The sequence below is a fragment of the Myotis nattereri genome (genome assembly GCF_964212035.1).
Source record: "Myotis nattereri genome assembly, chromosome: 1".
Classification (NCBI taxonomy): domain Eukaryota; kingdom Metazoa; phylum Chordata; class Mammalia; order Chiroptera; family Vespertilionidae; genus Myotis; species Myotis nattereri.
The window spans coordinates 143,912,834-143,925,651 of NC_138075.1; the positions used below are offsets into that span (position 1 = coordinate 143,912,834).

Consider the following 12,818-nt stretch of genomic DNA (forward strand, 5'->3'; position numbering starts at 1 on the left):
GTGATCTCAAGCAGTAGAAAAGCTAACCAACGCGATGGTCTGCAGCTGTGTAGCTGAGGAAGCTTGGGGAAAAACACAAGTCCCTCAAGGAGTGCAAGAGCTTTTCAGAAAGTATGATTAGCAAGGAGATAAGTAAGGAAGTGAACAGCAAGCAAATTCCTCTTAGACAATTAGAGATGTCTTCTTTTAGCTCATCACATTAATAGCTGGCTTCGAATACCTGACCATGAAGATGAACTCAGTCTACCAGTTACTAGGATAGTCAGGACTGGAAGACTTTGTTGTTAATAAATTATTCTATTTAAATTAGAAAAAAATACCTAAATTTTAAGAATATGCTGAAAAAAAGAGAGAGTAGTCAGCACAAGCGGTAAGAAAACGGGGAGGAGGATATCAGAGTTGAGGGTGTTACATTAGCCTGCACGAGAAATAGAATCTGAAGCTATAATGCCCAAGCATTTGTGCCACAGGTAAGATGAGCCTCTTGATGACCTGAATAAAATATTCTTTGAGCCTATTTCTTTCCTTCATCTGATTAATTTATTCTAACAGTTGCTTTAATGCATCGGTTCTCAACCTGTGGGTCGCGACCCCTTTGGTGGTCGAACGACCCTTTCACAGGGGTCACCTGAGACCATCCTGCATATCAGATATTTACATAACGATTCATAACAGTAGCAACATTACAGTTATGAAGTAGCAACGAAAATAATTTTATGGTTGGTTCACAACATGAGGAACTGTATTTAAAGGGCCAGAAGGTTGAGAACCACTGCTTTAATGTCTCTTTTGATTCCAGACTTTATGCTCCAAAAGAGCAGGGACTGTCTTCACAGCAGTAATACAGTGGGGCCTTGACTTATGAGTTTAATTCGTTCCGTGACGGAGCTCGTAACTCAAATTACTCATATGTCAAATCTTAAAGTGAATGAGTGAGACACGTGATGCTGGGCTGATGTTGTGGCGTTCACTGTGACGTTCGCTGTGCCAACTAGCGGTGGGGTATCTGAAGCTGGCTCGTAACCCGAATTTTAGCTCGCAACTCAAAGCAAAAAATCGGCCGAGAGACGGCTCGTATCTCAAAAAACTCGTTAGTCGGGACATTCGTAAGTCAAGGCCCCACTGTACTGGTATCAGGACAGGACCTGGCAGTAGACCCCTAGTCAGTATTTGCTGAAAGAGAATGGTTTTCCAGTTCCTCCTGTTCAGAGAAGGGAACAGTGAAGTGGGGCAGGATCTGCTCTCCAGGACGTCAAGTTGCTTCCCACAGTTAGGCTCACCAACAGTCAGCTGTTTTGTTCTCAAACTTGTTTATGTCTGTTGTCTTGGTTGCTATTATTTCATAATGTATGCAGTAATTATGCTCACAGATGAAGGGAGTGTGGAAAGAGAACTGTTTCTATGAACACTAAAGTAGGCTCTAAAACTTCCGAGGCTGTAAACACTATTGAGGCTCTAAAAAGCCTTAATCAAAATGAATGACTATAAAAACTTGATGGCAAAATAAGGTGTGGGGTAAGGCAACTGTAAAAGGTTAGAAAAAAACATACCCTTCAAACTTATAAGGGTTTTCATTGTAAGGAGTTTAAGGGTTATAGGACCTGATCTTTATTTTCTATTATACATTTACGCAAGAATATATATAATCTATATGGAATCAATACAGAAAAGGTCTTAGCCTTATGTCCAGGAATAGGTGAATAAATGTACATTTAACTGTTTTAAAGTAAAATAAATGAGTTATATATGTTACTGTTGTTTGATTCCTCTGAATCCATCAGCTAATGATCCAGATCTTGTTGGATAAGATGGCTTTTTTGTTTTTATTAAGAAATGATGTGGTAGCTATAAGATAAATACAATAACCATATGCTTGCATGTTGAAAAACTGTTAATGTTTTTTCAGGCCATTTTTGCACATATCACAATATATTACAATAACCACTGATATTATAAATGCTCCCACTAATCTATAAATCCCTTGAAAAATGATGAGTCAATTATTAGTTTCATGGTGCCCAACACTTAGTAATGAATTCCAAACAGGTGCTCTGTAAGTATTTAAGTCAAAAAAATTGCAACTCCTTAAAAAAAAAATCAGATCTGAGTAGTATTATATGACTGTTTACTACCAATTAATAATAAAATAACAATAAGTAAAAAAGACAAATTCTTACCAACTTATAGCCCCTCTATCACACTGTTTCATAAGCAACGCTTTCCAACATTCATGTGTAGATTTAATAACTTCAAGAGCAAAAGCCTAGTTCCAAACCAAAAGAAAAAAAAAAGTCATAGGAATCATCACATCGTTATACTAACATACTCTCTATAAGAATATGAGCTCTGGAGTCAGGCAAACTTGAGTGTAAATTCTGGCATCCTTATTTACCAGCTGTTGGACTTTGGGTAAGTTGCTTAATCTCACTAAATCTTAATTTCTTCATCTATTAAATGGAATGGAATGGGGATTATTGAAATCAGAGGTTGGCAACCTAAGACCAGCCTGCCACTGTTTTTGTAGATAAAGTTTTATTGAGCACAGTTTTATACATATACATAATCCTATACAAAAGACTTAGATCTAAAGGTTCTTTTAATAAAGATTCTTTAAAAAAAATATTGAGTCCAGCAATAAATTCTTATATAGCAAAATACTTAGTGTAAATGCTACTTTTATTTATTTATTTTTAATATATTTTTATTGATTTCAGAGAATGGAAAGGGAGAGATAGAAACATGGATGATGAGCAAGTCAAACTGATTGGCTGCCTCCTGCACGCCCCCTACTGGGAATCAAGCTGGCAACCAGGGCATGTGCCCTGACCTGGAATTGAACCATGACTTCCTGGTTCATAGGTTATCAATGCTTAACCACTGTGCCATGCTGGCTGGGCCTTATTGCAAATTTTAGTTTTCATTAACATGGCTTACTTATAAAATATAATTTATTTATTAGCACCCACTTAAAGGTTGGATTATAATGCATAATTCATATAGTGGTAATAACTTTAAAAAATATTCCATGCTTTACACTTTAACTCTCTGGCTATTTTCTCCATTTGCATCATATTAGAGACAGTTTATGGTATTCTATTAAAAAGTCCTATGACAGTGAGATAATTCAAATGCTTTCTTAAATTAGCAGCTTGATTCAGTCACGGTAAAATGAGCACATAGGAGACAAGCCCCTATTGATTTACACTAATAGTAAGTAACTGTATCTTCTCCAGAATAGTAAATAGAAGATTTTTCTTCCTAGAGAATTGGAAGAATTAGATTCATCATGGAAATCCCTCATTTTTTTAGATGAAAGAGATACCTATAGATAAATAGATGGATATAGATCTTCACTAGCCTACTGATTCACTGAGAGATCTCCTGAAAAATTTTTTTAATAAAAATCATGAAATAATATCCTTAAGTATAAAAGTTATTAAGACTTTTGCTATCATGCTATATACAAATATTCATACGTGAAAAAGTATTGTACAGGTATTATGAGGTATGTTTTAAAATAAAGAGTATTATCTTCACCTTGTTTTTGAATTCTCCATTAAAAGCAAAATGGTTTTCTGGTTTTCCCTCTGGCACCTTATAAAATCTAAACCAATTAAGTGTAGCTTCCAAATAACCTGGTTTGTACTTCCGAACATCATCAATATCTGTAAGTGAAGAAACAAGAAGACTTTTTGTTAAAAATAAAAATTCATTCTTTATAGAGCGTGGAGCTGAGGGAGGGAGAAAACACACAGTCTAGTGTGACTCTGCTAACAAGCAGCATAATCGTCAGCATATGTCCTTTCCCTGCTGGACTCCGGTATTGCAATGTGAATATTACACTTCATTCTACAGACACTTTCTGAGTATCTTCAGACACTGTCGTAGGTACAGGAGATGAGAACAGCCAAGTTCTTTTCCTCAAGGAGCTCAGAGGGCTAATGAAAGGAAACAGACAAACAACAAAATGCAATGCAGTAAGAAAATTAAGTGTGATGTCATCCTGCTGGCAATGGAGGGCTAAAGTAGGGAAAGTTACAACATCAGGATCAGTGCTCAAGAAATATTAAGCTAAAGGAACACTGAACATAGAAAGGAGAGGGCAGTACCCAGAAGAGAACGTATTAAAGTTGGATAAGAAAGGTTTCATGAACATATAAACCAGATATTTAATAAGTTTCTCATTCATTATGTGTCAGATAGTGTTCTAAGCAGTGAAAGAGAACAGTAAATGGAAATGAGCTCCTACTCTCATGGCTTGCACAGTAGGAAGAGACAAATAACAAATAGAGAAACAAACATGTAATACATTAAGCAACGGAAAAGTATGATGAAGGAAAATAAAGCAGAGTAAGAAAGAATGAAGACAGGTCAACTTTAAACAGGATGATACATAGATGGTCCAGAGTTTTTAATTCCAAAATCTGTAATGATTTACAGGATTTATTTTTAAGTTCTGTTACCATGTAAACATCTTGATTGTTACATTTCAAGGGCATTCATGTTTAAATAACTGGATATTACTATATTAATAATAGGCCTCCTACCCCCATAAAGATTCCCAAGAAATATATCCTTTCAATAAATATTAATTGAAAAAGTATGAGGAATAATTAGGTAAAACTAGAAGCCTTTACTCTTCACCAGACTGTGGCTTAAAGCTTAATTTAGCATAGTCCTTTATGCATAATATATTATAGCAAATGACAAACAGACTTGGTAATACTGAAAAATTAGAAAGTTATAACCAGAAACCAGAGAAGACACCATGCACAGGGATAATTTAAAGATCATATGGTTTCAGACTTGCTCATCCAAGCCTTGTGGGAATCCTCACTCACTAGCTATGTCAGGAAAAGGTGAGCATTTTTATGCTTGCCTTTTTCCTGTTGTGTAAAGGTTTAGCAAGAGTTACACATGCCTCCAGAGGCCAGATGATTCACACACTGAAATGAGTGTGGTAAGGCAGACACCATAGGCACCATGGCAAACAGAAGACAGAGTATGCTGCCTAAAGGTACTCAAAATTAAAATGTTATAATATGCCAATGGGCCATGTATCTATCTAGGCCTTAGATTCTAAGCTAATTCTGGAGCAAATAGCAGGAACATTACAAGTAAGAGGGAAAAGAATCACTTGAAACTGAACACAGGCTACACTTGCTCTATTAATTATAGTTGACTAGTGGCCCGGTGCATGAAATTCATGCGGCAGGTGGGGGGTGGTGGTGTGTGTGTTGTGTGTCCCTCAGCCAGGCCTGCACCCTCTCCAATCTGGGACCCCTCGGGGGATGTCCAACTGCCAGATTAGGCTCGATCCCTGCGGGCATCCCTCTCACAATTTGGGACCACTGGCTCCTAACCACTCACCTGCCTGCCTGATTGCCCCTAACCACTCCGCCTGCCGGTCTTCTCGCCCCCAACTGCCCCCCAGCCCTTGACAGCCTGATCACTCCCAACTGCCCCTCCTGCCGGCCTGCTTGCCCCCAACTGCCCCCCCGCTAGCCTGATCACCCCCAACTGCCCTCCCCTCCTGGCCTGATCGTCCCTAACCACCTCTGCTTCGGCCCCACCACCATGACTTTGTCCGAAAGGTCTCCCAGAAGGCCTCCTGGTCTAATGAGCATATTACCCTTTTAGTAGTATAGATATTTATTGATTAAATGATGGAAGATGTTCAAGATAGTGAATTCTTTTTAGTATTATAAATCGTATCCTAAGTCACAGAAGTCTTTGTCATACCCCCCAAACAACATTTAATAGATCCTCTTCAATTTCTGATTATTGTTATACTTATCTTTTTAGAAGAGTTTTGTTCCAAGGCGAGCTTTCTATTGCTCATTTTCCTACATCCTATCTCTATTTTTGTGAAAAAAAATTCTGTAAATTAGGTAATACCTAGTTCCTTCAAATCACTGTTTTGTTATTCAGAAGGAGAAAAACTTCTTTTGGTCCACTCAAGGTGAGTAATCAGAAAGGCAAATCAATAAGTTTCTGTGACTTAAATTTATGACCTCATCATTATACCTTACTCTATTTGCCATTCTTGGACCCCTTCATAAACATTTTTATGAATGATTTTTAATTTACTGACAATAAATAAAAAAGGAAAAGCTAAGTTTATTTTAGTTCTTGTTTTTAATTACAAATGAAACTCTTTTAATTAAGATCTACTTGATCAATTCCCTGGATGATTAACAAAGACTTCTTTAAAATATTCTGACTGATGTCCACAGGAGCACCAATGCTGAATCTAGGCTAATCTACACTAATAAAAGAGAAACATGGTAATTGGCGTACGACCGCTACCCTTTTCATTGGCTAATCAGCGAGATATGCAAATTAACTGTCAGCCAAGATGGTGGGCCGGCAGCCAGGCAGCTTGAAACTAACATGAGGCTTGCTTGCCTCAGTGACGGAGGATCGTTGGAGGAAACCAACGTTCCCGCCTGTGGCTGCACCTCTGAGCGGGCAGTTTAAGAAACACTGTAACAAATACCGCCAGACTTCAGTGAGCAGATTCCCAACATTTTAAGCAAAGGCCAGAAACCGGCGGAGGCCTAAGAGCTGGAGCCAAGCCTCAAGGTAAAGCTGGCCCAGAATAAAAATAAAAAGAAAGAAAAAAAGGAGCAGTTGGGAACTTCAGTCACTCCCAGCCTGAAAACAGCCCTCAGCCTCTCACCCAGACTGGCCAGGCACCCCAGTGGGGACCCCCACCCTGATCCAGGACACCCTTCAGGGCAAACCAGCCGACCCCAACCATGCACCAGGCCTCTACCCTATATAGTAAAAGGGTAATACACCTCCCGGCACCAGCATCAGCGTGACAGGGGGCGGGGCCCCAACCGCCTGAGCAGCCCTGCTCTGTGCCTGATGGGGGGAGCTCCCCAACCACCACCCCCCCCCCCACGGGCCCTGCTCTGTGTGTGATGGGGTAGAGCCATAACCTCCCCATCGGCCCTGCCCTGAGTGTGAGAGTGGCGGCACCCCAACCCCCTGATGGGCCCTGCTCTGTGCGTGACAGGGGATGGTGCCCCAACCTCCCAATCCTCCCTGCTCTGTGCATGACAAGGGGCAGCGCCCCAACTCCCCAATCGGCCCTGCTCTGAGCCCGACCAGGGGCTGCACCTAGGGATTGGGCCTGCCCTCTGCCACCCAGGAGCAGGCCTAAGCCAGCAGGTTGTTATCTCCCGAGGGGTCCCAGACTGCGAGAGGGCACAGGCCGGGCTGAGGGATCCCCCCTCCCGCCCGAGTGCACAAATTTTTGTGCACCGGGCCTCTAGTCCTATCTAATAAAAGAGAAACATGGTAATTAGCTGTACCTCCGCTACCCTAACCATTGGCTAATCAGAGCAAGATGCAAATTAACTGCCAGCCAAGATGGCGGCCGGCAGCCAGGCAACTAACACGAACAGGAGGCTTGCTTGGTCCAGTGACGGAGGAAGCCAGGTTCCCTGCCTGCCGCTGCTGGGCTCTGAGCTGCTAAGAAACATTGTTACAAATATAGAAGCTAAACAAAACCCCAGAAACCTGCTTTCAGTCAGCCGGGATCTCAGAGCTGGAGTCACAACAAAGTTTCAAATACAGAAAGTAAACAAAACCAGAAACCTGCTTTCAGCAGCGAGGTCTCACAGGTAAAGCCGGCTCTCAGCTCCAGTGACAGCCATAAATCCAAGAATAAAAAAAAAAAAAGGAAAAAAGGAGAGGTTGGTAGCTTCAGTCACCCACCAGCCTGAAAACGGCCATCAGCCCCTCACCCAGACTGGCCAGGCACCCCAGTAGGGACCCCCCACCCTGAAGGGGGTGTGACCAGCTGCAAACAGCCATCATCCCCTCATCCAGGCTGGCCAGGCACCCCAGTGGGGACCCCCACCCTGATCCAGGACACCCTTCAGGGCAAACCAGCCGGCCCCCACCTGTGCACCAGGCCTCTATCCTATATAGTAAAAGGGTAATATGCCTCCCAGCATTGGGATCAGCGGAGCCGCGAGGCCTCCTGCCCCCTGGAGCAGCGTGACAGGGGCCAGTGACCAAACCCCCTGATCGCCCTGTGGCTCTGTGTGTCACAGGGGGCAGGGCCACAACCTCCCTATCTGCCCTGCTCTGTTTGTGACAGGGGAAGGCACCCCAACCCCCCCGACCCCCATGGGCCCTGCTCTGTGTGTAACGGGGTAGAGCCGCAACCTCCCCATTGGCCCTGCCCTGAGTGTGACGGGGGAGTGCCCCAACCCCCTCGTTGGCTCTGCTCTGTGGGTGACGGGGAGGCGCCCCAATCTCCCCATTGACCCTGCCTTGAGTGTGACAGGGGGCGGCGCCCCAACCCCCCAATTGGCCCTACCCTGAGTGTGACTGAGGGTGGTATCACAACCTCCTGATCGGCCCTGCTCTGTGCATCACAGGGGGGAGCTCCCCAACCCCCTGATCGGCCCTGCTCTGTGTGTGACAGGGTACGGAGACCAAACCCCCCTGATGGGCCCTGCTCTGTGCATGACAGGTGGCAGCGCCCCAACCCCCTGATCGGCTGGCTCTGTATGTGACAGGGGGTGGCGCCGCAACCTCCCCATCGACCCTGCCTTGAGTGTGACAGGGGGCGGCGCCCCAACCCCCCAATTGGCCCTACCCTGAGCGTGACTGAGGGTGACATCGCAACCTCCTGATCCGCCCTGCTCTGTGTATGATAGGGGGCAGTGCCCCAACTCCCCAATCAGCCCTGCTCTGAGCCCGACCAGAGGCTGTGGGGCAGGCACCTAGGGATTGGGCTTGCCCTCTGCCACCGGGGAGTGGGCCTAAGCCAGCAGGTCATTATCTCCCGAGGGGTCCCAGACTGCGAGAGGGCACAAGTGGGGCTGAGAGACACCCCCCGCCAGTGCAGAAATTTTTGTGCACCGGGCCTCTAGTCTACATTATAAAAAGCCAGGATCGTCACGACCTAAACGACCAGACAGACAACCAGTCACCAGGAAGTGTAGTCCCGACCTCACAGCCCACAGGCACCTATCACAGCAAGGCTGGCAGCCAGCGGGTGGGCAGGGTGATGGGGAGGTGGGCAGGGTGAAGCGGGTACAGGAGGGCTGGAGGGCTAACGACCTCGCCGCTTCCATAGAAGCTGCAGATCAGGCCCAGAAAGAGGCTCGGAGAGAGAGGCAGGGCCTTATCAGCAGCCACTGCGGCTGCTGGCGAGGGCTGGAGAGAGAGAGAGGTGGGGCCTGATCAGCAGCTGCCACGGCTGCTGGCAAGGCCCAGAGAGAGAGAGAGAGAGAGAGAGAGAGAGAGAGAGAGAGAGAGAGAGGCAAGGCTTGATATGCAGCTGCTGTGGAGACTGCAGATTAGGCCCGGAGATAGGCCTGGAGAGAGAGGCAGTGCCTGATCCACAGCCGCCGGAGATAGGCTCAGAGATGCTGACTGGCATAGAAACCAACCAATCAGAACCAAATCTAGGTCAACTGCAAGGAGCCAATGGCTGCCTAGGAGGCAAAGCTTTTGATGCTGACTGGCATAGAAACCAACCAATCTGAACCTAATCTGGGTAAACTGGAAAGGCAGAACCTAAGGTGAGGGTTGAGGAGGGGTTTTAAGGGCAACAGCTGTTTGATGTAAGGCAGCCGTGGGCAAACTACGGCCCGCGGGCCGGATCCGGCCCGTTTGAAATGAATAAAACTAAAAAAAAAAAAGACCGTACCCTTTTATGTAATGATGTTTACTTTGAATTTATATTAGTTCACACAAACACTCCATCCATGCTTTTGTTCCAGCCCTCCGGTCCAGTTTAAGAACCCATTGTGGCCCTCGAGTCCAAAAGTTTGCCACCCCTGGTGTAAGGTGTAAGAAAGCGGTTCAATTTTTTAATGACCAGTTTGGCAGTATAGTGCAGATGGCTGGCTATCAGTCCAGATAGAAGGATTATGTATTTTTGTCTGTCAAGAGCATCTCCTCCTCCTGAAAAAGGCTCCCCGCATCCCCCCACCTCCCACCCCCTTTAAGCAATTCTATCCTAAATAATCTATCTATACTAATAAAAGGGTAATACGCTAATAATACTGGGTCGACTGGCCAGCCATTTTCCGGACATCTGACTTCCTCCCAGACAAAGACATGGTTGTGGGGGCCAAGGCAGAGGCAGTTAGGGGCAATCAAACTGATAGGTGAGGGCAGTTGAGGGTGACTAGGCCGGCAGGGGAGGGCCGTTGGGGGTGACCAGGCAGGCAGGGGAGGGCAGTTGGGGGCAACCAGGCCAGCAGAGGAGGGCTGTTAGGGGCAATCAGGCCAGCAGGGAAGAGAAGTTGGGGGCAATCAGGCTGGCAGGGGACCACTTAAGGGTGATCAGGCAGGCAGGCAGAGATGGTTTGGGGCGATCAGGCAGGCAAGCAGAGAGGTTAGGGGTAATCAGGCAGAGTGGTTAGGGGCTACCAGGCAGGGAGGCAGGAAGGTGAGCGGTTAGGAGCCAGCAGTCCCAGATTGCGAGAGGAATGTCGAACTGCCGGTTTAGGCTCGATCCCACAGTTGGACATCCCCCAAGGGGTCCCGGATTAGAGAGGGAGAAAGCTGGGCTGAGGGAACCCCTCACCCTGCTCTGCTGCACGAATTTCGTGCACCGGGCCTCTAGTCTAAAATAAAACCCAGGCTTTGCTTTCTCCAGTTAAGTTTCAGCTTTAAAAAACACCACTTGTCTTTATTCCCAAAACATTTCTGCCAATTGCATCTTAATTATAATTGTGAGAGTTAATAAAATAGTAGTAAGGCAGTGATTTTATCAGTACAAAATAGTGATTGTGATTCTATACAATTAATTTGAATGTTTTTAAAGAATTCAATAGAACATGTTGCTAAAAATATCTATTGTCAAAATTAGTCCTGGATATCAAAATAGTTAAAAGATGAGAAAAAGACAAAAATCTACAATTATGCATGTAGATTGCATTGCAAGTCAGGTGGGAAGAAGATTTGAAACATGAGGAGTCAGAGATAGCTTCTGATAAAATGTATTTTAGCAAATTCCTGAATGAAATGTGGAAGCAACTCATTCAAATATCTAAAGGGTCGTCTTGGGCAGAAGATGGTAAGTGCCAATATTCTGAGGTATGGGTGTGCTTAAAATATCTGAGGAAAGTGTAAGAAAGCCCTGTGTGTACAGCAGTGATGAAAGGATGCTAGTAGATGAGACTAGAGAGCAGGTCACAGGCCAGTCACAGAAAACTCTGAGGGCCACACCAAGGACTCTCCTGTTTCCTTTGAGATGGGAAACCAGTGGAGACTCTGGGCAGAAGAGCACAAGTTTTTAAAGATCTCACTATCTCCTAAGTAGGGAAAAGGCTGTGCGGAAACGAAGTGGAAGCAGGAAATCCAGTAAGAGGCTAAATGTAGCTGTATAGCGGTGGTGACAAATGGTCAATTTGGGATTATCTATCTATAGAAAGCACACCTGAGGGGATTTATCAGTAGGGGGAAAGTAAAACCAGCAAAAACCAGTTAGGATCGAACTTACATAAAAATTAAAAGTATCAAAGAGCTAAAAGGGACTAGTCTGTAAAATTCGGTAAAAATAGTCACCTGATGGGGAAGGAAAGCTTCTATTCCACAAAAATGTGGGATTTTTCTCATATGTGCTCCAGAAGAAAAACTATAAGAAAAAATAAACTATAAGTACATTGAACTTCTTAAAAATGAATGCCACTATGTGAGGACAAGTCTGATGAAAGACTATAATGATCTTAGAGAAATGGCCTGATATAAAACTAGACAAATTAGTCAGGAATCCACCATAAGAGATAAAAAATACTCTTAATTCACGACAAAAAGAGTAACACGAAAAATTTAGACAGCCATCTGGAAAGAGAGGATCAAGTGCTCAGTGAGGAAAAATGGGCTCCCAACCTAAGTTAAAAATAAGAACAGTAGGGTAATCTAAGAAACAGGGGGGAAAAAAAAGTCACCCAGATATGTTATCACCCTCGTTTTTCAATAAAAAGCTTCATAAAAGGTATCATAATTTCTATCAAATAGTATGCAGCCATCATTTACCTTACTACAGGTCTATTTTCAAATTTGAAAGTTTAATTAACAAAAATTATATGGAATTGCCTTAAGAGAATATTTATAGTAAAATTAAAGGTATAAGATTTGTAAAAATAATCATAGTTCTAAATAAATCCATTGGAAATTTTATACTCTTTTTTTACTAAATGCTAGCTAAAGAGGCAAAACAGAAACAATTATGAAATAAAACAACAAATTTTAAAGTTTAATTTGGTTTTACCAAGTCTGAGCTCTCCATTTTAATCTCATTCGTTATTTTTATTAATTTTAGAGAGGAAGGGGGTAGAGAGAGAGAGAGGGAAAAAAGAGGAAGGGAGGGGGGGAGAGAGAGAGAGAGAGATTTAAAGCATGAGAACTTTTATATCTAGAGATACATTAAAGTACCAATGAACTTTAAAAATAATTATATACTAAAAACAAAGAAAACACTAAAAAATTAGAAGTATGAGAAAATTATGACAACATATTCAGTTATCATAATACAGTAAATCAAAAGATCAACAATAAACATTTTAAGTAACTCTCTTACCCATCAAAAAAGAAACACACCCAGTCCCCCTCCACCCAACTACACATATAATTTAAAAATTTTTAAATAAACAAAAAAGGAAAAACACACTCTTGCTTAATAAATAACTTTTGGTACTAAGAATATTCAGGAAATGATGACAATAAGAACGCTCAGAACCTTTAAAAGAAGAAACAAGGTACATTGGACAAACATCCTGTTTGGATTAGACAGCACTAAATTCAGGTTCCAGTTCTGGCACTCATATACTATTGAA

General features: G+C 43.4%; 1 protein-coding gene across 8 annotated transcripts in view; it reads right to left on the bottom strand.

Moving 5' to 3' along the window:
* PPA2 (inorganic pyrophosphatase 2) overlaps nucleotides 1-12,818 on the bottom strand; it is an 85,240-nt gene that overhangs the window by 15,704 nt on the left and 56,718 nt on the right. For 7 of the 8 annotated variants that reach the window (XM_081095805.1, XM_081095803.1, XM_081095804.1 and 4 more), the window contains 2 exons: nucleotides 3,538-3,665; nucleotides 2,178-2,263 (listed from right to left, as the gene is read on the bottom strand). In XM_081095805.1, coding sequence (XP_080951931.1) covers nucleotides 2,178-2,263; nucleotides 3,538-3,665 — 214 coding nt within the window. The remainder of the gene's footprint in view (nucleotides 1-2,177; nucleotides 2,264-3,537; nucleotides 3,666-12,818) is intronic. The other variant, XR_013996237.1, reaches the window with a different exon arrangement.